At 43.6% G+C, this 25,130-nt stretch overlaps 1 protein-coding gene across 4 annotated transcripts in view; it reads left to right on the plus strand.

The window, feature by feature from the left end:
* abcc1 (ATP-binding cassette, sub-family C (CFTR/MRP), member 1) overlaps positions 1-25,130 on the plus strand; it is a 137,840-nt gene that overhangs the window by 14,016 nt on the left and 98,694 nt on the right. For all 4 annotated transcript variants that reach the window (XM_059654197.1, XM_059654195.1, XM_059654196.1 and 1 more), the window contains exon 3: positions 3,103-3,297. In XM_059654197.1, the coding sequence (XP_059510180.1) occupies positions 3,256-3,297 (42 nt within the window). In that variant the 5' untranslated portion in view covers positions 3,103-3,255. The remainder of the gene's footprint in view (positions 1-3,102; positions 3,298-25,130) is intronic.

Consider the following 25,130-nt stretch of genomic DNA (forward strand, 5'->3'; position numbering starts at 1 on the left):
ATTGCTATGGAATTGGAGTTTAAAAATAGAGAACTGTACAGGGTGTTGTGAGTCTGCACCTGGAGTACTGTGTATGGTTTTAGTCCCCATTTTCAAGAAAGGATATATTGGCAGTGTAGACAGTTCAAAAGAGATTCTCTAGGCTGATTGCTGAGAAGAAGTAGTTGACATCAATGGCTAGACGGGTAATGAGTTTATTAATTCGTTTAAATGAATGGTTCTTGATCTCGGGAACATGGTCACAGAATAAGAGGATACCCATTTAAAACTGAGATGTCAAGGAATTTCTTCTTTCAGAGGGCAGTGAGTGACAGTTATGGAGACTAGATCATGGAAAGTACTTAGGAGGTAGAGAGGTTTTTTTCAAATATTGGGGAGTTGAGAGCTAGGAGAAACTGGCACAAAAGACTAGTTGAGGCGTGGGATAGATCTTATTGACTGAGGGGCCACATGGCTACTCATGTACCTATTTCATATTTTCCTAAGAAATGATGAGATATGGGTCCAGAGTTGGTAAATACAATTAGACTGATACAGATTATTGGACAAGACTGACTGTTTCCATATTACAATGGTTAAGTATTGATGTATAAACAATCACCGCTCTGCTTCTCAACTGAGAAGACTAGATGTTTTCTAAACATTTTAGAATTTATTCATGCATAAATTCTTCATGATTTCTGGATTTTGCTGTCCAAACTGACCCCAAATGGGCAGAAACTTTTGTTAGTCTGAGGCTTGAAACATTGCTTGGTGCCTTTTCCACACAACTTGGTCTGTCTCTCTGACATTCTCTTTGGACTGTTACGCTCTGAATTAAAGGATTCTCTACACAGTCTTCTCCTGTAGAATTTACAATTCCTGGTGAAAGGTCATGAGATTTGAAATGGTAACTCTGCTTTCTCTCCACAGATAATGACAGACTTACTGAATTTTTCCAGCACTCTCTTGTTTTTGTAACTGCATTTCCTGGTTCTTGTCTTGTGGCTGAACATGCTGCCTTACAGATTCAGGTGTTGCCAGTGGAGGGCATGCAACATGGGTGACTCCTGCCTCATTTGTAATCTGTAGTAGAGTGTGTTTCACCCAAATGTTCCATGTCAAATTTGTGGATTTCCAGGCTATTTGTAACTTTTGGGTGAGTCCATTTATCGCATCAGCAAGAACGTACAATCCTTATTCTGTTAGCATTTGGCTTCACTTCAATTTCATGCTCCTGAATTTGGTGCAGATGGAAGTGGGCTAGCAAGAGGATCTCCTTCATAATCTGCTCGCAACTGGCCAAAGTGACCGTCCAGGTTGGACTCAGCACTGAGAGTGATCACTAGATGGCTAGCTCTCTTTGATAGCAGCGTCAGTGTAAGATGACCAACCCAGCAGGTAGGAGTATACAGTGTACACCGGTACGTTTGACACATGGCCAGGACTGGTCCATATGAAATAGGAACAGGTGTAGGCCATTTTGTCCCTTGAGTCTGCTCTGCCATTCAGTAGGATCATGGATGATCTGACATTCTTCATGTCCACTTTCCTGTAACCCTCGATTCCCTAATGGATCAAGAATCTATTTATTGCAGCCTTAAAAATGTAAAAGGACTTTGCTGTCGCAGCTGTCTGTGCAGGAGTTCCAAAGACTCTCAATCCTGAGAGAAGAAATTCCTCCTCATCTCTGGTCAATGAAGAAAAATTGTGTTTATTTTTCTATCAGATTTGTTATACATTAAGTTCTCCTTCTTCTGTAGGGGAGCACTCTTACAGATTTTTTTTCACAAACAATGGAGAAAACTATAACGTTTTTCCTCTCAGGGGCATGGACTTCGCTTAGTTCCTCGTGGAATCATATTATTATATGTGAGATAATAAAATGGGAGGCTGGATGAACACAGCAGGCCCAGCAGCATCTCAGGAGCACAAAAGCTGACGTTTCGGGCCTAGACCCTTCATCAGAGAAGGGGATGGGGTGAGGGTTCTGGAATAAATAGGGAGAGAGGGGGAGGCGGACCGAAGATGGAGAGAAAAGAAGATAGGTGGAGAGGAGAGTATAGGTGGGGAGGTAGGGAGGGGATAGGTCAGTCCAGGGAAGACAGACAGGTCAAGGAGGTGGGATGAGGTTAGTAGGTAGGAGATGGAGGTGCGGCTTGGGGTGGGAGGAAGGGATGAGTGAGAGGAAGAACAGGTTAGGGAGGCAGAGACAGGTTGGACTGGTTTTGGGATGAAGTGGGTGGAGGGGAAGAGCTGGGCTGGTTGTGTGGTGCAGTGGGGGGAGGGGACGAACTGGGCTGGTTTTGGGATGCGGTGGGGGGAGGGGACGAACTGGGCTGGTTTTGGGATGCGTTGGGGGAATCTCCCCTTCCCCCACTGCATCCCAAAACCAGTCCAACCTGTCTCTGCCTCCCTAACCTGTTCTTCCTCTCACTCATCCCTTCCTCCCACGCCAAGCCGCACCTCCATCTCCTACCTACTAACCTCATCGCACCTCCTTGACCTGTCCATCTTCCCTGGACTGACCTATCCCCTCCCTACCTCCCCACCTATACTCTCCTCTCCACCTATTTTCTTTTCTCTCCATCTTCGGTCCGCCTCCCCCTCTCTCCCTATTTATTCCAGAACCCTCACCCCATCCCCTTCTCTGATGAAGGGTCTAGGCCCGAAACGTCAGCTTTTGTGCTCCTGAGATGCTGCTTGGCCTGCTGTGTTCATCCAGCCTCACGTTTTATTATCTTGGATTCTCCAGCATCTGCAGTTCCCATTATCACTATTATTATATGCGTATTGGTGGGGAGTCACTGCAGTTTTGGAATTGCAGGTGTCTATGACAAAAGCATCACAGAACAAATCACAAGCATTCAATAAGCCATAGGCAAATGATTGCCCTAAACTGTGGTACATTTTATCGGGCAAACTGACGTTTCGCTTGCCGACTGCATCAGGCGCTGACAACCTCGTTTGTACGCATGCAATGCTTTGCAGATTGGGACGTACATTGATTGTGCTTGTCTCTGCTGGGTTTGGGAAGGATAATGCTTACAGATGAACTCTGTGATATATTCTTGCAAGCGACTGGGCTGAAAGTGTCTTATTCTGTGCTTTTTATTTTGGTAGAGCGAGAGCGTTAATCCTGCATGTGCTGGAGCGGTGGGAGGAGGAACCTGAGCTCTGGCGACTGGACGCTGGAGCCAATGAGCGGCCGGTGCTGGCAGCCCCGGAGTGCGGTCCCTTTAACAGCCGGAAGAAGCAAGCAGAGGAGCCGGCAGCATGGAGGCTTTCTGCAGCATTGGAGGCTCCGACGTCTTTTGGGTGAGTGGGGCTCACGCCGGGGGAGCGGGAGGGACTGCTTCCTGTGCCGGCTGCTCCACGAGGTACATGCGGCCTGGCTTCCCTCCCTCTGTTTTTAGGAGGGAAGGCTACAGGACACGTAGTTAATTTCTGTACCCCTCCCTCCCTCCTCTGTCTGCCGTTTCCCCAATCTGGGCACGGAAGCACTATACCACAAAGAAGAGGTGGTCGGCTCCCATACCATTTCAGACTGGGTGTATTTTTAGAGAGCGACTCAGATCAAACGCATGTCCTAGTTAAGTGACACAGCATTATTGTGCCTGACACGGAAAGCTCCCAGACCCGGTTTGGTGCAATTAATACTTTTCGGAAGACAAAATACTGTAGACGCTGGAAATCTGAACCAAACGCAGAGTTTGGAGGAACTCCGGTCTGGCAACAAACAACTGTTTTTCTCTCTCCGCAGATGTTGCCAGACTTGCCGAGTTTCTCCACCATATTTAGTTTTTAATCCTTTGCTGACGTTCCTAATCCTAAATGATGTGACCATATTTGTATCAGAGATAATGGGAACTGCAGATGCTGGAGATTCCAAGATAATAAAATGTGAGGCTGGATGAACACAGCAGGCCAAGCAGCATCTCAGGAGCACAAAAGCTGACGTTTCGGGCCTAGACCCTTCATCAGAGAGCCTCTCTGATGAAGGGTCTAGGCCCGAAACGTCAGCTTTTGTGCTCCTGAGATGCTGCTTGGCCTGCTGTGTTTATCCAGCCTCACATTTTATTATCTTGACCATATTTGTCGCTGTATCCAGGCTGCCATTATCTTGATTTGACACTGTACCAGCTACTTTTTCACACCACTGGGTCAGAATCCCCACCCTCAGACTATGGGTGTCCCTGCACACCAACAACTGCAGTGTTTAAAGAAGGCAGCTTACCATCAACTTGTCCAGGGCAATTAGATACAGGTAAGAAATGTTGGTTCAGCCAGGACATCCATCATCCTGTGAAAGATTTTATTTTTAACAGTTGAAAGCAGGGTCGAGGAATTGAAGATGATGTTTGGCAGTCAGGATAGGTTGGTCATGTTTGTGTTCTTGGATAATTGTGGAGAACTGAGCAGTTTTGACAGAAGTGAGCTGGATTTTTTAAAATATGATCTGGCCAAATCTGTTGATTGAATGGTTGTATGGCATGTCAAGACATGAATGCTTTGAGTTTCTGTAGCTTGAACTTGAGCACGTTGAGATGATGACACTAGTATGAGTTGAATGCAAGGCCAAAGGCTAGACAGTTGAACTGGGTGAGGGATAGTAAGAACTGTGATGCTGGAGTCAGATATAACCGTAGAGCTGGATGAACACAGTAGGCCAAGCAGCATCAGAGGAGCGGGAAAGCTGACTTTATTTTAAAAGATGTACTTTATTTGTAGAATATACAAATAATAAACATATATTTACATACCTACCCGGTCACGCTAGCCGCTCCGGGTTACCCTGAGGGTACATACACCCTCTAAAAGAAAGAAAGAAAACAAAAACAAAAGGAAAAACCCCAGCGATTGCCTCCCTGCACAGTCCCGGTTGGCCCACTGACCAGTTGGGGAAAGTGCCAGCTGGGCCCAGTTACCGAATAGGGCCCCTGTTACATTCTGGCCAGGGTGGGGGGAGAGGGTTTCATACGGTGGTCTTCCCCCACTGAGCCTTGGTGGCTGTCCCAAACTTTAATACATCTCTCAGCACGTAGTCCTGGACCTTGGAGTGCGGCAGACTGCAACACTTGGTCAGGGACAGTTCTTTCAGCTGGAAGACCAGCAAGTGGCGGGCAGACCAAAGAGCGTCTTTCACCGCATTGATGGTCCTCCAGGTGCAGTTGATGTTGGTCTCTGTGCGCGTCCCGGGAAACAGCCCGTAGAGCACAGAGTCCCGTGTCATGGAGCTGGAGTAGCAGGAAATACAGTTAACGTTTCTTCGGACATGCTCTGATGAAATGTCCCTCTGTGGAACCTCTTCCTGTCCATTTTTTTGTACCACAGAATCTGTCAGACCTGCTGAATTTCTCGACCAATTTCTATTTTTGTTTCAGATCTTCAGCATTTCCTGTTCATAGACTTATTTTTATTATTCATTGTGGATGTTACTGATTCGATTAGATTCCCTACAGTGTGGAAACATACCCTTCAGTCCAATAAGTCCACACTGCCCGTTGCAGTATCCCAACCAGACCCATCCCCCTATAACCCACACACCCCTGAACACTACGGGCAACTTAGCATGGCCAATCTACCTAGCCTGCACATCTTTGGACTGTGGGAGGAATCCGGAGCATCCGGAGGGAACCCACGCAGACACGGGGAGAATGTTCAAACTCCACACAGACAGTCGCCCGAGGCTGGAATCGAACCTTGGTCCCTGGTGCCGTGAGGCTGCAGTGCTAACCACTGTGCTGCCCTGCTGAAGGAGCAAGAAAGCTGATGTTTCGGATAGGGATCTTTCTGCAGAAATGGGGGAGGAGGAAAGGGAGCTCTGAAATAAATAGAGAGGAGGGAGGGACTGGGAAAGGTAGGTGGGATGGTGATAAGTGAGTGCAGGTAGGGAGTGGTGGGGATTGGCCAGTGAGGTGGGAGGGAAGATGAACAGGTCAAGGAGGTGGTGATGAGACGGAGGGTTGGTCGTGGGATGAGGCCAGGGCTGGGGAGATTATGAAACTATTGGGTTCTAGGCTCCCAAGGCGGAATATGAGGTGTTGCTCCTCCTGCTTCTGGGTGGCGTCGTTGTGCCACTGGAGGAAGATCAGGATGGGCAATTCGTCCTGGTCATGGGAGGGGGAGTTGAAGCGGTTTGTGACTGGAAGGTGTTGTAGTTTGTCGCAAATCGAGCGTAGGTGCTCGATAGAGCAGTCTCCGAGACTTCGCTTTGTCTCACTGATGTAGAGGAGGCCTCATCAGGAGCAGCAGATGCAATAGACCGCATTAGCAAATGTCCAGGTGAACCCCTGCCTGATGTGGAAGGTTTTCTTGGGTCTTTGGGTGTAGGTGAGGGGGGAGCTGCAGGGGCAGGTGTAGCACTCCCTGCGGTTGCAGGAAAAAGTGCCGAGTGTGGTGGGGCTAATGGGGAGTGGATGAAGGAGTTGTGGAGAGTGCAGTCCCTATGGAAGGCATTCCTGATAAACCTTTTATGAATCCTGTCCAAAGCCTCCACATCCTTCTGGCAGTGTGGTGACCAGAACTGTACGCAATATTGCAAATGTAGCCGAACTAAAATTCAACACAGTTGCAACAAGATTTGCCAAACTTACTAATCACCTCACTAACATTGTCCTCCAAATCATTTATATATGTTACAAACAACAGGAGTCCCAGCACTGATCCCTATGGAGCACTGGAGGCTGGATAAACACAGCAGGCCCAGCAGCATCTCAGGAGCACAAAAGCTGACATTTCGAGCCTAGACCCTTACTGGTCACAGACCAGCAGATGGAAATTCACCCTTCCACTTCTATTCTGTCTTCAATGACAAATCTATGTCCATCTTACCAGCTCACCAATCTTATCCCAAGTGACCTCACCTTCTGTATCACCTTACCATGGGGTAACTTGTCAAAGGCCTTGTTAAATTCCGACGTCCACGCTGAAGGTCTCCAACAAAAGCAAATATCACTTAGTAGCTAACATTCCACAGTCAGTGATTAAATCAGGAAATGGAAGGGAGCGGTCAACAGAGAAAATTTCGATCACTGGAGAAGTAAAACGCAGTAAATATGTAAAGTTGCAGACTGATGTGTGCCCATAACAAATCCACTGCTCTGGCACTTCCTCCAAAAAAACTCAATCAGGTATGTGAGACATGATCTCCCCCACACAAAGCCATGCTACCTGTCACTAATAAGCCCATATTTTACCAAATGTAAGCCAATCGTGTCCCTGTGAATCTTCTCCAATAATTTCCCTACCACTGACGTTAAGCTCACAGGCCTGTAATTTCCAAGATTATCCCTATTGTCCTTTTTCAGTAAAGGAGTACACTGGCTATTCTGCATTCTTCTGGGATCTTGTCTGTGGCTAAAGCTAATACAAATCTAAACAAAGAGTTAGGTGGGCAGAAATATCCTGATAAACAGGATTAAGGAAAACCCCAAAGTGTTTTATGTGTATCGAAGGAGCAAGAGGGCAGCTCAGGAAAGGGTAGATTCGTTTAAGGACGAAGGAGTGAATTTTCGTGTGGAGCTGGAGGAAGTGGGTGAGGTCCTTTTAATGAATACGTTGTATCGGTATTCACAAAAGAGCACATATTGCATGGTGAGTCTACAGCGGGTATAGTGATATTCTAGGGCAAGTTGATTTTAAAAAAGGTGATGTAGAGTATTTTGTAGTGCATTAAGGTAGACATGGCCCAAGGATCTGTCACAGAATACTAGGGGAAGAAATTGCTGGACCCTCATACAAAATTCTCTTCAGTCAGAAGAGAGGATATCTTGGTGAGAAACTTGGTGTGATATGTGGCTGAATGATAGAAATGGAAGACTTTAAAGGAATGGTGGAATGAAGTGTGCTACTCAAAGTTTGGAAAGAGTGGTAGACCAAGTTAGAATTGGAGATGAGGGCAACAGTGCCACGTTTCTTTAGCCTTTCTTTGAGTATAAGGTCAAAAAACACACGACACCAGTTACAGTCCAACACACTTATTTGAAATCCCAAGCTTTTGGAGCACTGCCCCTTTGTCAGGTGATAAAGAGAACATCCAGGCACAGACTTTACAACCAGTGAGAGCGAAAGATCATACAAATGGTGAGTGGAGTGTCGACAGACCAAATAAATCTGTGCAGGTGATCAAAAGTGCCAACAGCTGAATAACACATGAAAGGGTGACCTATAATTTGATTGATTGAGATAGAGATAATTACAAAAAAAACAAAACAAGGTGGTGCTGGAGACCGACCAAATGACTGAAATAACATGCTAGGTATAAGAGTCACATGCCAAGGGTCTAACCAAAGTGACGAGTGATCCAAATCTCTACAAACTAGAGAGATCATAACATGTTATCAAAGAAATGGTGTCAAAACCAGAATTAAGGAACACTTTACAAAACAATATGGTGGGGTCACATGTAGTGCAGCATGACCAGAGATCACGTTTGAAGGCATGTTCAAGGGTATGGAGCTTGGCTATCGGTTTCTGCTCAGCAATTCTCCACTGTTGTGTATCTTGAAAGCTGCCTTGAAGATCAGAGGCTGACTGTCTTTCACCGATGCAGTGTTCCCCAACTGCAAGGGAACGTTCCCGCCTGGCGATTGTTGCATGATGTCTATTCATCCATTTTCAGTATGGTCTCGCCACTATACTCTGCCTTGGGACATCCTGGCCTGCAGCATACGAGATGGACTGCTTTGGCCAAGTCACATGAGTACCTGCCATGTACATGGTGGGTTGTGTTCCCACATGTGATGGGGATGTCCATGTCAATTGTCAGATATATCTGGCAGAAGTTGGCATGGCAGGGATCATAAGACCATAAGACATAGGAGTGGAAGTATGGCCATTCGGCCCCTCAAGCCCACTCTGCCATTTAAATCATGACTGATGGGCATTTCAACAACACTTCCCTGCCCTCTCCCCGTAGCCCTTGATTCCGTTTGAAATCAAGAATTTATCGATCTCTGCCTTGAAGGCATCCAATGTCCCGGCCTCCACTGCACTCTGCGGCAATGAATTCCACGTGAATTCCGTGTGGTATTGCAGTTGATGTCCTGAAGGCTGGGTAGTTTGTGAAAGATGGTCTGTTTAAGGTTTGGCAGTTGTTTGACTGTGAGAGGTGGAGGCGTCAGGATGATCTTGGTGAGATGTTTGTCATCCAACACCACAACAAAGGATGAATGGACAGCACGCAACAGTCGCCAGGATGTTCCCTCTCAATTGGGGAACACTTCAGCGGTAAAAGACATTGACCTCCAATCTTTGGGTAACCGTCCTCTACGGCACCCTTCAAGATACACAATGCAGAATCGCTAAGCAAAAACCAATAGCCAAATTCTGTACCCATGAAGATGACCTAAACCGTGATCTTGGGTCATGCTGTGCTACAAGCGACTCTGCCGTACTGTTTTGTAAAATATTCCTTGTGTCCTGTTGTGACACCATCACCTTGATACCCTGTTATGATACCTCTACCTTAATTACTTTATAAAGTTTTGTTATTTAGGTTAGACCCTTGGCATACAACTTTTACACCTAACATGTTGTTCCAGCCATTTGGCTTGTCTCCAGCAGCACCTTTTTAAATTTTTTTTTGTGTGCAATTATCTCTCTGCCTCATTTAGTTGGATTCTAGGCCATCCCTTCAGTTGTTAGTCAGCTATTGACATTTTACTCACTCAGTCTGACACTCTGGATCACCTGCAGAGACCTATTATTCCACCAGTCGATGCTTTGCTCACACTGTTTGTATGATCTTTCGATCTCCCCGATTATAAAGTCTGTGCCTGGGTGCTGCCGCCTTTTCACCTGATGGAGGGGCAGCACCTCAAAAGCTTGTGATTTCAAATAAACCTGTTGGGCTGTATCCTGGTGTCATGTGACTTTTGACCTTTTCCACCCCAGTCCAACACCTCAACACTGTTTGAGTGTATTTGATCTGGATGCAGGAATGGATAATCGTATGTTCAGTTTTGTGCTTTGTACCAAGCTGAAGCACAGTAGGTTATGAATATCAGAGTGGAAAATTATAGAGAGAGAGAGAGAGAGAGAGAGAGAGACCCATGCAAAATATCCGTAATAATAGAACAAATGGATTTGTGTGTGTTAGATCTTCCACTTTGGATCTGGAATAGAAAAGTCGGATTATTTTCCTAATAGCAAGAAGACTTGTGATTTGTGGAAGAGCAAAAAGATCTGGCTGTCCATCTACCCAAACCACTAAAAGTTAGCACACTGATGTAAAATGTAATCAAAAAGCTAATAGAATGTCAATCTGAAACTTGAACTGCATGCTTCTGTCTAACCAGACATTTTAGAGTTTCTAGTTTTGTTTTTGTTTTTTAAGAAACTTTTATTATAATTTGACATAAACTTGTCTTCAATGATGCTTCATTTTACTTTGCAGTCAAATGAATGTAATATTCTCAAGATAGCACATATATTTTTCTGGTTGTATTCTGTTTTTGCCCCTCAGTTGAATGGTTCCATTAGCTACATTTAAGTATTTCCTTTTTGGGTGATAGAAGTGTTGAGCCCTCTCCATCTTTTTAATTCAGCTATTAACTATTGCTTTTCAGTTAATCATTTCAATAATTTACCTACATCACCTTTTTAAAACCAAGCTTTTAGTCTCTTCTAATACCATTCTTGTGAATTGATGCCAGTTTTGTTTGAAAATGCTTTCGTTAAATACTTTGGGCCATATGGCTATATTTAAAGGTACTATATAAATACAAGTTTTTCTTGAGCCATCTGTTCAGCTGCCTGTGCTATATCCCTCTCCTATCCAACTGCCCAAGGATTTGCCCCTAGTGCTGAACCCACTAGTTTCGTAGATGCTGTCTTGCACTCTCAAGTTTTGCCTGAGACTCACCACATCCCCTCTTGATCCTAAAACCAATACACTGCTAAACACTGAACATCCCTTCCTGGCTTCCATTTTAATGTATCATTTTGTGTGTGGTTCCTATTCCTTGGATACTCCACATCTCTCTTTCAAATCTGGTCCTAAAAAAAGTCCAATCTTTGACTCCACTCTGTTTTCAAACTACTGCCCTATTTGCATGCTTCCTGACTTCTTTGAATGTGTTGTTAGCCATGAAACCTCTCTCCCTCTTTGATTCAATGGGATAGGAGGCTGGATATCAAAGGGTCTGAATACCACTGAATAGTCTGCTAGGCTGGTTCAGTGGTGCAGTTAAAAGTCAACCATGTTGTCATGGGTCTGAAGTTGCTTGTAGGCCAGACCGTTTAAAATGGCTATTTTGCTTCCTTAAATGGCACTAGTGAACTAAATGGATTTTTATTACAGTTAGCAGTGGTCATCAAACTTTTAGACACTCTCTCTCACTCTCTTGCGTGCGCACGCTCTCTCTCAATTATGTCACTTCCAGTTGTGCACTCACACCCTTTTGCCTCAACATTGGCAACTGTTTCTCCACCTGTGTAGACTCTGAGCATTGAAATTGTCCCCACTGCCCCTCAACAAGCCTAGTTGTCTTCCACTTAAAATCCTTAAAACCTTTAATCTAATTTTTGAAATATCTCTTCCTTTTCCTTTTCACCTGATTTAATGGTTTTGACAGATTTACATTTCTTTTGAATGCTTTTGACAATTTGATGTTGTTAAAGACACTTCAGTCTTATTTACATAACTGGCAAATGCCTTCCACAATGTTCTGACTTTGGGAAGTTATTTTAACCACTTGTGTTGCTTGAGGCAATCTTAATTTTTGAACGTGTCTTAACTGGTTTAGTTGTAATTAACTGACCACCTTAAACCCATAACTTTCCATGAATTTGAACATTGAAAGGTTGCATCTTGTCTATCTTGATCTTGAATAAGGATTTCTTTGAGAATTTAAAATAACTAATGAGATGCATGGACTTTTTTTGATTGTATAGTTGCACCCAGATTTATTTTAAGTTTTTTTTTTTGATAAGTCGTGTGTATATAAATGCAGAACAAGATAAATGTGGGTGAAATATTTAGAAATTTTTCTTAATGTTTTAATTTCTACTTGTTTAAAGATCACAAGATGAGCTCAGTTTGTTTTACGTATAGAAGCAGGTAAATACAGTTAGGTTTTGATATGAGTTTGGTAAAGGAGAATTTTTCAATGAAGCTAGAAACGCAAAGCACACCTGTACCACCAAATCATTTGCTAAAGCATGGGAAGGCAGATGAGTTTTTCCTTTGAGGAAACTGGAGATAGATCGATGTCATTTTTTTAATATTGTCCCCAGATTAAAGACCGATTTTGTATCTATGACGTAAATTGCCAGTTGGTCTGTTGAAATGTTTATCCATGTAGATAAGACTGCTACATAAAAGCGAAGTAGCAATATTGTTAAACCACAACGGGAGACAGTAGATCCCTGACTGGTCTGATTCATGTTCTTCTACATGATGCTTTATCTTGACCAAACTTTCCTGTACACTGTTCAGTGTGTTGGTGTTAGAAGCACACCTATGAATTGCCTTTCCATGTCATTGTCTGTTGTTCAGTTTTACACAGTCAAATACTTTAATTCTCTTGGGAGAAAGATTTGAGGAAAAAATTGGACAAAATAAAGTTCTTGCTAATTCTGAAGAGGCCTGTTTTATAATAAATATGTGAAAACACAACTGGCTGTTCTGATTTCAGTAGTCTGCTGGTCTGACTATTCCTACTGCATGGAGTTTTGGTTCTTTAACCAAGTCTCAACTTCCACTAGAGCAATGAAGAGGCCTTTTGAGCTATGTTGTAACTAGAAGAATTGTTCGTGATGGGATATACTTATTATTGTACAATCCTTTTTAATTTCACGGTATTTGTGACACTACTGAACATGTAAAGACCTGGGACTCTTGGAAAAGTTTCTTGTTATTTTGCAGGGTTGTACAATGAGTGTAGTCCCGATGTATTCATTTTGGAAAAAGTTTCAATAGCTTTCCTGAGATGTGTCCTTTTAAAGGGTATAGAGGGTAGGGTTTGTGAGAGGTTGTTCTCCTCCTTATTTGATCTTGACAGTGGGAGGTGGACTACAGGGTGAAGGAGACAATGAAAGAAACATATGGGGGGGATGGTGTACAGTTGGAGCTGTTGCTTGTGAACTGTGTCTGAAATAATTGCAGAGAAGCTGGTAACCCATCACCAAATCACCCTGTATTTATACACACGCAGATAGGACAAGTTGAATCTCTTTGTTTTTTTTTCCCCTTTTTTTAATCCCCTTGTACTGCACAGCAGCAGTGCTTATTCTTTTGCCCGCCCTACCCCATGCATCTGTGTTGTGTGTAAGTGCAGTGACTGAGTGAAGGCGCCATTAAGCAAATAATTTTATTTAGTACTTCTGACACCAGGAAAAACACCCATGTGGCCAGGGAAGAAGTAACAAATAAAGCCTGATAAGGGCAATCCCCTATTTATATGTCGCCGTGGCTCCCTGATTGGCCCAGATTAACAACCCCAATTCAGGAGCTCATGGTCAATGACATTTCACCTGGTTTCTATCACAAGAGTGTCTAAGCATATTTTGGGTTTGACCTATTGCTCAAAATATTTTAATAGTCCAATTAAACTTTAATGGAGCCATGTCAGTCTGTGGGCCGTTAGTTAGTTCTGCCTAGCCATGTGGCTGACAACTGGCAACTCATCTGACTACATTGAACTGTGGCCAGGAGGCTGATATTTGCAGCAGTATCAGAAAAGCAGGTTATTCCCAGAGCAAAAGCCCTGTAACATCAGTGTTGCGGTTTAGGCTTCAAACAGTCTGGGCAGAAGTGGAATAGAAGTTCATGAATAAAAGTTCCACAAACAGAAAGCATAAATGTCTCTGAGGAAGGCATACAACAAAGCTAAGTAAACACCATGAGTTTGAGGGATATGTACTAAGAAACAAAAACTGTTTTACATGTTTATTTAATGATCTCAAAGAAACATTCACTCAAGAAGATAGCATTAAGCAAAAAAGAGGCTGACAGGAAAGAATCCAAATACCACCGTACCACCCCTCCACCCCCCCAAAAAAAAACACAAAATTTCAAGTCGAAGCAAGGTGACTCTTTGCAGCTTTGAGTGTCTGCAAGATCGTTGAGGGTAAAATGGTTGAATCTGAGCTAATCACCTCCAGATTTTTTAAAAAAGGCCTCATCTAAATACATTTCAAGCCAAACTGAGTGTGGGAGACAAAGTTCAGTGTGGGGTTGGGGTGGTCAAGATGACTGCAACCTTGACCACTTAAGGTTATCTGGGTGAAAGATGAAAGATCAAGTTTGCTGTAGTGAAGTGCAACTCTTTTGTGCAAAGAACATGGTGAGACAGTATAAAATAAAATGAAACTAAAGTTATGTCTCCCTTTCCTAACACAAATCAATTTCCTAGACAAACAAATCAAATGTAAAGCTATACATTGTTTTGACCACTTTAGAACCAAAGTTTCCAAGAAATAGCAAGATATTATGATTGTTCATCACAACATCAAGCATGCCCTTGTATGGCTGTAGTTGCTAGCTGCGGGGTCTAGGCCCAAAACATCAGCTTTTGTGCTCCTCTGCTACTTGGCCTGCTGTGTTCATCCAGCTCCATGCTTTGTTATTGTCCTTGTATGCCTGCCCTCAGTAGAGATTTGAACTTGAGTGCTCTGATTCTTTCCTTGAAGAAATTATGGGACTGCAAATTTAGTTGTGTTTCATATCTTTTACCTTTTAAGAGCTGGATATTGAGGACACTTTGCGAAATTCCAGATAACACAATTCCTCTTTTAATAAAGTAATTGGCTTAAGTCTGTTTTAAGGTGAGTGGGGAAAATTTTAAAAGGGATCTAAGGTGTAACTTTTTCACAGGGTGGTGTATGCATGGAGTGAGCTGCTAGAGGAAGTGGAGGTGGGTACAATTACAACATTTAAATCATTTGGACAGGTACGTGAATAAGAAAAGTTTAGAGGGATATAGGACTAGTTGAGGAAGACTGGTCGGCATGGATGAGATGACCAGAGGGCCCAGTTTCTGTGATGTGTAGTTCTGACTACATCCTCTAGCTATTTTGATTATAGATTCATTGTTAAAATCAAATGGAATAGTTATAGTCTAAAATACAGTTATTTTAACAGCTTCAAATATATTGCTGTTTACCTGCCTCATCTTAAAAATGTAAGATCCAGAGGACATTTGAGACACCATGAAACAACTCTCAGCCTCCAACCTCATTGTTCCCCAATCCCGCACTACCCGTTTCTGTCTCCTTCCCAAAATCCACAAACCTAGTTGACCCATTGTCTCCTCCTGCTCCTGCCCCACCAAACGTACCTCTACTTATCTTGACTCCATTTTCTCCGCCTTGGTCCAGCAACTCGCCACCTACATCCGTGACACCACCTGTGTCCTCCACCTCCTCCAGAACTTCTGATTTTCCCCGGTCCTCAACACCTCATCTCTACCATGGACGTCCAGTCCCTATACGCTTGCATTCCCCATGCAGTTGGCCTAAAGGACCTCTGTTTCTTCTTGTTCCGCAGGCCCGACCAGTCCCCTTCCACTGACACCGTCATCTGCTTAGCCGAACTCGTCCTCACCCCCGTCAACAACTTCTCTTTCAATTCCTCCCACTTCCTACAGACAAAGGAGGTGGCTATAGGTACCTGTGTGGGCCCAAGCTATGCCTGCCTCTTTGAAGGTTACGTGGAACAATCCCTCTTCCGTACTTACACTGGCCCTAAACCCCACCTCTTCCTCCATTACATTGATGACAGTATCGGCGCCGCCTCGTGCTCCCATGAGGAGGTCAAACAGTTCATCCACTTCACCAACACCTTCCACCGCAACCTTAAGTTCACCTGGACCATCTCTGATACCTCTCTGTCCTTCCTGGACCTCTTCATTTCAATCTCTGGCAACCACCTGAAAACCAATATCCATTTCAAGCCTACTGACTCCCACAGCTACCTAGAATACGCCTCCTTTCACCCGCCTTCCTGCAAAAATGCCATCCCCTATTCCAATTCCTTTGCCTCCACTGCATCTGCTCCCAGGATGAGGCATTCCACTCCCAAAATCTTAGATGTCCTTGTTTTTCAAGGAACGGAACTTCCACCTCCCTCAGTGGTTGAGAACACCATCGACTGTACTTCCCACAACCCAACCCTCTCACACCCTTCCTGCAATAACAACCAAAACAAAATTCCCCCTTTGTCCTCCTGTACCACCCCACCAACCTCCGGATCCAACGCATCATCCTCTGACACTTTTGTCGTCTGCAGTCTGACACCACCAGCAAAGACATGTTTCCCTCCCCACCCTTGCCTGCTTTCGGGAGGGACCACTCTCTCTGTGTGACCCCCTTGTCCACTCCACACTCCCCTCCAGCCCCACCACACCCAGCACCTTTCCCTGCAACCGCAGGAAGTGCTACACCTGTCCCTATGCCACCTCCTCTCCTCCAACTCAGGCCCTGAGAAGTCCTTCCACATCAAACAGATGTTCACCTGCACATCTATGAATGTGGTATACAGTATGTGGTATACAGTATCTGCTGTTCCAGATGTGGCCTCCTCTACATTGGGGAAACCAAGCGGAGGCTTGGGAACCGCTTTGTGGAACACCTTCGCTCGGTTCGCAACAAACAACTACACTTCCTGGTCCTGGACCATTTCAGCTCCCGCTCCCACGATGACATGGCCATCCTGGGCCTCCTGCAGTGCCACAACGATGTCACCTGAAGGTTGCAGGAGCAGCACTTCATATTTTGCCTGGGAACCCTGCAACCCAATGGTATCAAAGTAGACTTCATAAGCTTCAAAATCTCCCCTCCCCCAACTGTATCCCAAAACCAGCCCAGCTCATCCCCTCCACCCTATCCTGTCCTTTCTCCCACCTATCCCCTCCTTACTAGCCTCATCCCGCCACCCCCCCCCCCCACCTCGACCTGTCCATCTTCCCTGGACTGACCTATCCCCTCCCTAACTCCTCATATTTTACTGCCTCCACCACTTCTCTCTCTCTCTCTCTCTCTCTCTCTCTCTCTCTCTCTCTCTCTCTCTCTCTCTCTCTCTCTCTCTCTCTCTCTCTCTCTCTCTCTCTCTCTCTCTCTCTCTCTCTCTCTCTCTCTCTCTCTCTCTCTCTCTCTCTCTCTCTCTCCTCTCCCTCCCTCCCTCCCTCTCCCTCCCTCTCCCTCCCTCCCTCCCTCCCTCCCTCCCTCCCTCCTCTCCTTTCTCCTCTTCCCCCCCCCCCCCCCCCATTTCAGAATCCCCTTCCCCCTCCCCCATTTCTGATGAAGGGTCTAGGCCTGAAACGTCAGCTTTCCTGCTCCTCAGATTCTCCAGCATTTGCACTCCTACTATCTAGGAAACACCCCTGCCTTTGTTGAGAGAGACTGAAACTGAGTGGCTACAGATTGTTGAAACCTTCTCTAGTTCTGAAAAGTTGTTACATGCTGACTCAGCTGGCATGCCGTCATTCCATGAACAAACTAAACATGTGCCTAGAGGAGGTATAAGACATCATCAACATTTACAATCCGCAGAGGCCATGATCTCAAATTGTTAAATCCGGAATGGTGAAGAGTGACTAATCTGAAGCCGAGGTTCTGTTATGTTGAGCTTCATTGGAAGAGTGTACATGTATGTAAGTTATTAAAGTTGGCAGAGCAGGTTGCATGAACTGTTAATAAAACATGTACTATGCTAAGTCTCGTAAGTATGTGCATAGAGTAGGGAAGTTATGATGAACTTGTATAAGACATTAGTTAGACTTCAGTTGGCGTATTGTGTGCAGTTCTTGGTGCCACGCTATGGGAACATAGAATTGTACAGGCCCTTTGGCCCACAATGTTGTGCTGAACTTGTACCCTAAACCTAAGGTCTATCTAACCGCCACCGCTACCTTTTATATTATCATCCATATGCCTTTCTAATAGCTGCTTAATTGCCCCTAATGAGGCTGACTCCACCACCATCTCTGGCAATACATTCCATGCTCCAACCACACTGAGTAAATAACCTACCTCTGATGTCTCCCCTATATCTATCTCCATGCGCTTTAAAGATGTAAATGTAGAAGAGGTTTATGAAAATGATTCCACAGATAAAACACTTCAGTTATGAAGAAAGGTTGGAGAAGCTGGCTCTATTTTCTCTACAAAAGAGAAAGCTAAGGAGGCTTTGTTTTCAAAATGAAGAGTGAACAGGGTGAATCCATCACTCATAAATGGATAGAGAAACATCTGGCATGGTTTTAAAGTATTTCACAAAAAATGTGAGTTGAGTTGTTAGGGAATGGAGTGCACAGAGGCAGGTTCAATTAAGGCATTTAAAAGAGCTTTGAATGATTCTTTCTATTTAAATAGAATGTGCAAAAGATTGTGGGCAAAAGGCAGGAGATTTGCTCTTTTAAGTGTTCTGACGGTACCAGTGCTGACACAATCGGTTGAATGGCCTCCTGCACTGTAACAATTCTGATTCATTAAGTAGTGGCTTTCCTCAAGTCACTGCGGTGGAAAGTGGCATATTTAGGTATGAGTAGACATGGGGAGATACCAGAGGTTATGCTTGCCCACCTGATTATGTTGGAAAACTGGCAGCTTCTCCTTTTTCAAGGTGCCATTCCTGGTGAGACTTTAGCAAGGTGGTTTGAAATTGAAATTGGTTCTCCTAACTGAGCTGTAGCATTCACGCCTGCTCTCGACTCATCCTTTGTTTCAGTGCTTAATCCATTACCATTCGCTTTTGCATTACCATTCCAATAGTGGAGGTGGCACAGTGCTCATGTCGAAAGATTAGTAATCCAGAACTCCAGCCAAATCTTCCAGGAGGGGACAAGAATTTGAATTCCTCCGAGACAGATGCTAATTTGATTTCATTCAAATTCTGGAAGAAAAACAGGGTAGGCTGTTGATAACCATGTGATCACTGATTTTTAAAATAAAACATCTGATTCAATAGTTTTGATAATAACGTGTGGAGCTGGATGAACACAGCAGGCCGGACAGCATCAGAGGAGCATGAAAGCTCACGTTTCGGGTCTGGACCCTTCTTCTGAAATTCACGTGACGCCAGTCCCACGGCAATGTGGTTGACTCCTAAATGTCATCTGGGCCACTAAGGGTGGGCAGTAAACGATTACTAAGTCAGTGATTCCTGCATCTCTCAATGAATAAAGGGGGAGAAAGGGAATCTGTCTTGCATAATTGCACTGTTTGTTTTCTTTTGGTCCTTTCTTTGTTTCTTTAAAACCTGTGACATCATAAACTTCTTCCATTCCTGCCAAAAGGCCAGCCATGTGAAAAAACTGACCGTAGCATTGGAACCAGACCTATTGTATTTTTAGTGTTTTCCTCAGATTTTCATCCACAGTATTCTAACTGGGGAAAGTGGAGGCAATGACCTACTAATATTGTCACTGGATTGTTAATCCTGAGACCCGGGTAACATTCTGGGGACCTGGGTTCAAATCCAGCCACGGCAGATGGTAGAATTTGAATTCCATAAAATATCTGGAATTAAGAATCTAATGATGACCATGAATCCATTGTCAATGTTGGAGAAAAAAACCTGCCTGGTTCACTAATGCCCTTTTAGGGAAGGAAACTGCCATCCTATTTTTTTTTTCTGATGACGGGTGTAGGCCCGAAATGTCAGCTTTTGTGGTCCTAAGATGCTGCTTGGCCTGCTGTGTTCATCCAGCCCACACTTTGTTATCTTGGATTCTCCAGCATCTGCTGTTCTCATTATCTCTGATTTGCCATCCTTACCTGGTTTGGCCTCCATGTGACTCTAGGCCCACAGAAATGTGGTTGACTCTGAGCTGCGGTCTGGGCAATTAGGACAATAAATGCTATCTAGCCAGTGATGTCCTTAACCCATTATTAATGGATAAAATAAAAAAGAACTTTTCATTCTTTTGGGTCCATTAAGTAGTTTCCATACTCCCGGAGTGGTTTGGTTAGAGAGAGACAATTGTGGGGAGTTTAACCCAAGGGACACCATATCTGCAGTGAGGGGGTGATGTTGAGAAGGCAGAACCTTCATTTGTGATATCAGCTGGTGTGGGAATTGAACGTACATTGTTGGTGTCAGTCTGCATTGCAAACATCCAGCCAATTGATGTAATCTACCCCACAGTGCTCTACTGACAATTATTTCATTGCTTCTTTTAAATATGGGCATGACATTCAAATATACTGGAGTTAAATATTTGTTCTGTTGTGGGTAAAGCTACCTTTTAATTTAGCTACATAATAAGGTATCTTAGACAATCAAATACAGAAACAATTATTTACACTTTTTTTATTGTGTGTAGCACTCAAAATAAATCCTCTCAAGTAAGCAAGTTAAGTCTCACAACCTAACTTAGCTATTACTCAATTTTAAGGTAGATTTTTTTGCTATGATTCTGTCCAACGGTGCCTGTCTCTAGGTGTCCATGGTTTGATCCTTGTGCAGTTATTCTTTGAAAGTTCTGGTGCTGAAGGAGCCTGGAGTTGAATTTTTATGCAATTTTGTCTTTTTCAAGTTTGTGCTGTGAAATTATTGATAATTCTTTAGGTTGTTTCATCCAAAATATTGGCTACTATTCCTGGAGCTACTATGCTTGCTTCCTCTTTCAAGAGTAGCTTTCTTGTTCCACCTTACGTTTGGCATTAGTGTTTCTGTTTGAACACAACGTTCCTGTGATTAACTCCTTAAATGTTTCCACAGGGCAATCATTTGTCCTTGTGGCATGGGGGATCAAATTGTTTAGCAATCAGTCGCTAAAAACAATTTTGCTTATGTAGCTTCTACTCCCTTTTTTCCACAGGCATGGCTCATTGCTTCCAATTCCTGAATAAAAGTCTGTCCTTGTCCGTCCAAGATAATAGGAACTGCAGATGCTCGAGAATCTGAGATAACACACTGTAGAGCTGGATGAACACTGCAGGCCAAGCAGCATCAGAGAAGCAGGAAAGCTGATGCTTCGGGCTTAGACCCTTCATTAAGGGTCTCGTCCCGAAACGTCAGCTTTTGTGCTCCTGAGATGCTTGACCTGTCCTTGTCCCTTAACAGTTTATTCCAGACAGAGTTGTTGCTGATTCTTTCCATCAGTAATCAGTTTATTAAAGTTCTGAAGTTTTTATAGTATCTCAGTTCTTTTTGGTGTAAGGGACGTTTTAACTCTTGTTTCTCGAGTTCACTGTTGGACACATTGAGAAAGGAATACTTTACTAATTTTGGCTCCTGTTGTAAGTTACAAAGTTGGTTGATTTTGGAGAATAAAATTATATTTGGATACAAAATTGTTTCTTCATTTCAAACATAGAGAAGGTCCCTTCTAATATTTATATTTCTAACATCAATTTTTAAAAAATGCCTGTTGAGTTTGGGGCTAGTTATGAAATTGTTTTCTCGCACACTCTCGCTTGCCCCCTCGTCCTCCTCGTCCTCTCGTTTTTTCTCCCCCCCCCCCCACCGCCGCCGCCAGCCCTCTTTTCAGAATAGACTTGCAGCAGCTCGGGTAGATTCAGATCCAAAACAGCTACAAAATATGTAGAGACACATCATCTTCTATATGCAATCCTAGGGTCAGAGACCTTCTACACCTCCATTTCTAATCAAGTTGGTCTTCTAGGCCTTCAGCTTTTTCCTTGTGTAGTATCCTAACCGCTCCCTCTCCATTGCTTGTGCTTTCTCAAATTCTGAGAAACCTGTCTCGACTTAACTACCTATACCTTTTGTTGAAATTATGCATAACTGGTTCTCAGTAAGGAAGTTAAATTGCTTGCACTCGGTCAGGTTACAATCCAGCAATATTGTAGGTGTAACCTAGAAGCTGGATAAAAGAACACAGTCGTATTTTAAGGTTGGGTGCCAACTGCGACTGGATTGCTGCTTTTTTTTTAAAACCACCCAATTGTGCCAGTATCATTTAGTGGGTGTAATATTTGTCCATACTGTGTAGTCTGGAATTGCAGTGACACATTCTGTGATGAGTTCTACTGCCTGCCAAACAGATTGGGGAGTTTGTAGTAGCTGTTACACATCTAATCCAGTCCAAATCCCCTGCTGTCAATTTTCTACTAATTTACCCGTGACTGTTTGGTTTCGTCAGGGTGGGAAGAACAATAGTCGTGTTTTGACAGCATATTTCCTATTATGGCTGTCATGGTATTCCAATAAAAGTCAAAATGCCTTTGAATATAGGTGTTACTATCTGCTGGGATTTCTCTCACTTGATTCCAAACAATCACTTCAAGTCCAGTCATTAAAGCTTCACAAGCTTACCAGTGTTTTGCTGTAGTATGCTCAGTTGGTTTAGTAGCAACTGCACCGACTTGGGAATTTCCAAGTCTTTAGCTCTGCAAACTTGCCTGTCCTCTAATAAGAGGGTTTTTTTGGGAAAAGTTGGCACATTTAATGGGTAACTGATTTTTTTTTTCAGGACATGTAATTGGAGATTGTTCAACACGCTGGTTGTCTGTGCATGTCAAGTATTGTACAAAATCATTTCTTGGGATATAAGTATCATTGGTTGGCCAGCATTTTTGTGACTCCTTTTCAGAGTGTAAATACACCGGTTTCTCAGTGTTGCTTTTCTACACTTAGTGCTGCTTGAGTGCATTGTAAAGTTGTAAGTTGGGTGAAATTTGGAACTATAAATTATTTGCACAACAAATAAACTTAATTAACACAACAAGGATGGGAGGACAACTGATGTCATATCAGCGGCATCCAGGAGCTCCTGCATGTTACTACAAGCCATGGTAAACATGCCAGTAGTAATTGGAGCTTGAGGAACGTCTGCTCAGAGGTTTTCAGCTGGAGGCCAAGCTGCAGATAGTGATGTGTCAAACAAGGTTAAAAATTTATATCAGAGATAATGGGAACTGCAGATGCTGGAGAATCCAAGATAACAAAGTGTGGAGCTGGATGAACACAGCAGGCCAAGCAGCATCTTAGGACCACAAAAGCTGACATTTCGGGCCTCGACCCTTCATCAGAAAAGGGGGATGGGGAGAGAGTTCTGAAATAAATAGGGAGAGAGGGGGAGACAGATCGAAGATGGATAAAGGAGAAGATAGGTGGAGAGGAGAGTATTATGTTGTGTTCCAGAAGGCACTCACCACTTAGGTTTGCATTGTATCTGAGAAAAGTTGATCAGACCCGATATGATTTTGAGAGTGAATAGAGAGGAATGTTCCCATTTGTAAGAGGATTGAGAATGAGAGGGCACTAGTTTAGTGATTTGCAAAAGAAGCAAATGCGCAATGAGAAAAAATCTTTTTCACCTAATGAGTAGAGTATGGAAGGTACAGCCTGAAAGTGTGTTCAGAAGAAAGTTCAATTGAAGTGTTTCAAGATGGCATTGGATGATTGTTTCTTTCCAAATAATGTGCACGGCTGTGGGGAAAGATCAGCACTAGCTGCAGACATTATGGTCCAAATGGCCTCCTTTTAGTGTGATTTTAAAAATGATCAGAATTTGAATGACCCCATCCTCCCTATTGGTGTCCAAGTGAGCCATCTTTCTCCAATTGGTGTCAATTCTGAAGTACTGAGTCAATGTAATCTGGTTGTACTAGGGTTTTCTGTCACGTGAAGTTTTAGCTTACGGCCTTAACGGTGTTGAGTGCTGTCAAATCAAGTTTGTACCTCGTCATGTGGTAGGTCTGTGCCACTGTTCTCTTTAAGATGAGTGATCTAGCGTGCTCCGTCTAGTGCTGCACAGGAAAACCACAATATGATCTGATGAGAAAAGGCCTTTAGAGCAGTAGAGATGTACAGCATGCGGACCAGATATTCTACATTAATCTAATATCATTTGGCCTGTATCCCTCTTAAACCCTTCCTATTCATAAACCCATCCAGATGCCTTTTAAATGTTGTAATTGTACCAGCCTCCTCCACGTCCTCTGGCTGCTTGTTCCACTCTTTATGTGGAAAAAGTTGCACCACTCTTTAAGCGAAAAAATTGCTGTTTAGGTTTCTTTTAACTCTTCCCTGGTGTAGGGGAGGCTGAAACTGGAGGGCTTAGATTTAAGGTGAGAACACAGAACAAAGAACAGTACAGCACAGTACAGGCCCTTCGGTCCACGATGTTGTGCTGTACTTTTACTCTAAACCTAAGATCTATCTAACCTCCACCCCTACCTTTTTTTATACTATCATCCCATATGCCTATCTAAAGAATAGGACCCAGGACAGAACCTTGTGGTACAATGCTTGTAACTGAGCACCATGATGAATATTTTCTGTCCACAACCACCCTTTGTCTTCTAAGGGTCAGCCAATTCTGAATCCAGTCTGCCACATTTCACCCCATCCCATGCCTCCTTACTTTGTTTTGATATTCTGAGGTCCATCTGGCTAACCTCGTTACTGTCACTACATGGTCCAAGGGCTGTAGGTAGACCCACAATGGCCTTAGGGAGAAAATTCCAAGATTGTGACCTAGTGACAGTGAAGGAATGGCAAAGAAGGGAAAAAGAACTTGACTATTCACCCTATCTATGCCCCTCATGACTTTATAAATGTCTATAAGGCCACCCCGTCATCTTCTGACATCCCAAGGAAAATAGCCCCAGCCTATTCAATCTCTCCCTATAGCTGAAACTCTCCAACCCTGGCAACATCCTTGTAAATCTTTTCTGGACCCTTTTCAAGTTTCACAACATCTTTCCTGTAGTAGGGAGACCAGAATTAAACACAGTATTCTAAAAGTAGCCTAACCAATGTCCTGTATAGCCGTGACATGACCTCCCAGCTCCTGTACTCAATGCACTGACCAAATGCTGCCTTCGTGATCCTATCTACCTATAATTCTGCTTTCAAGGAACTATGAACCTGCACGCTAAGGTCACTTTGTTTGGCAACACTGTGCAGAACCATACCTTTTAAGTGTGTCTAAGTCCTGCCCCGATTTACCTTTCCAAAGTCCAACACCTTTATATTTATCTAAATTAAACTCTGTCTGCGCCTCTGCTCAAGATCCTGTTGTACTCTGAGGTAAACTCCTTTGTTCTCCATTACACCACCAATTTTGGTGTCATCTGCAAACTTATTAAGCTTATCTCGTATATTCACATCCAAATCATTTCATAACTGGCATAATTTTGCAGTGTACAAATAGTTTATTTCATGATAACAACATTTGTAAGTTAGGTTGATATGATCGATGTTGCAGTTGAAACTGAGGACAACCTGGAAT

Source organism: Stegostoma tigrinum, chromosome 23 (genome assembly GCF_030684315.1).
Source record: "Stegostoma tigrinum isolate sSteTig4 chromosome 23, sSteTig4.hap1, whole genome shotgun sequence".
Taxonomy (NCBI): domain Eukaryota; kingdom Metazoa; phylum Chordata; class Chondrichthyes; order Orectolobiformes; family Stegostomatidae; genus Stegostoma; species Stegostoma tigrinum.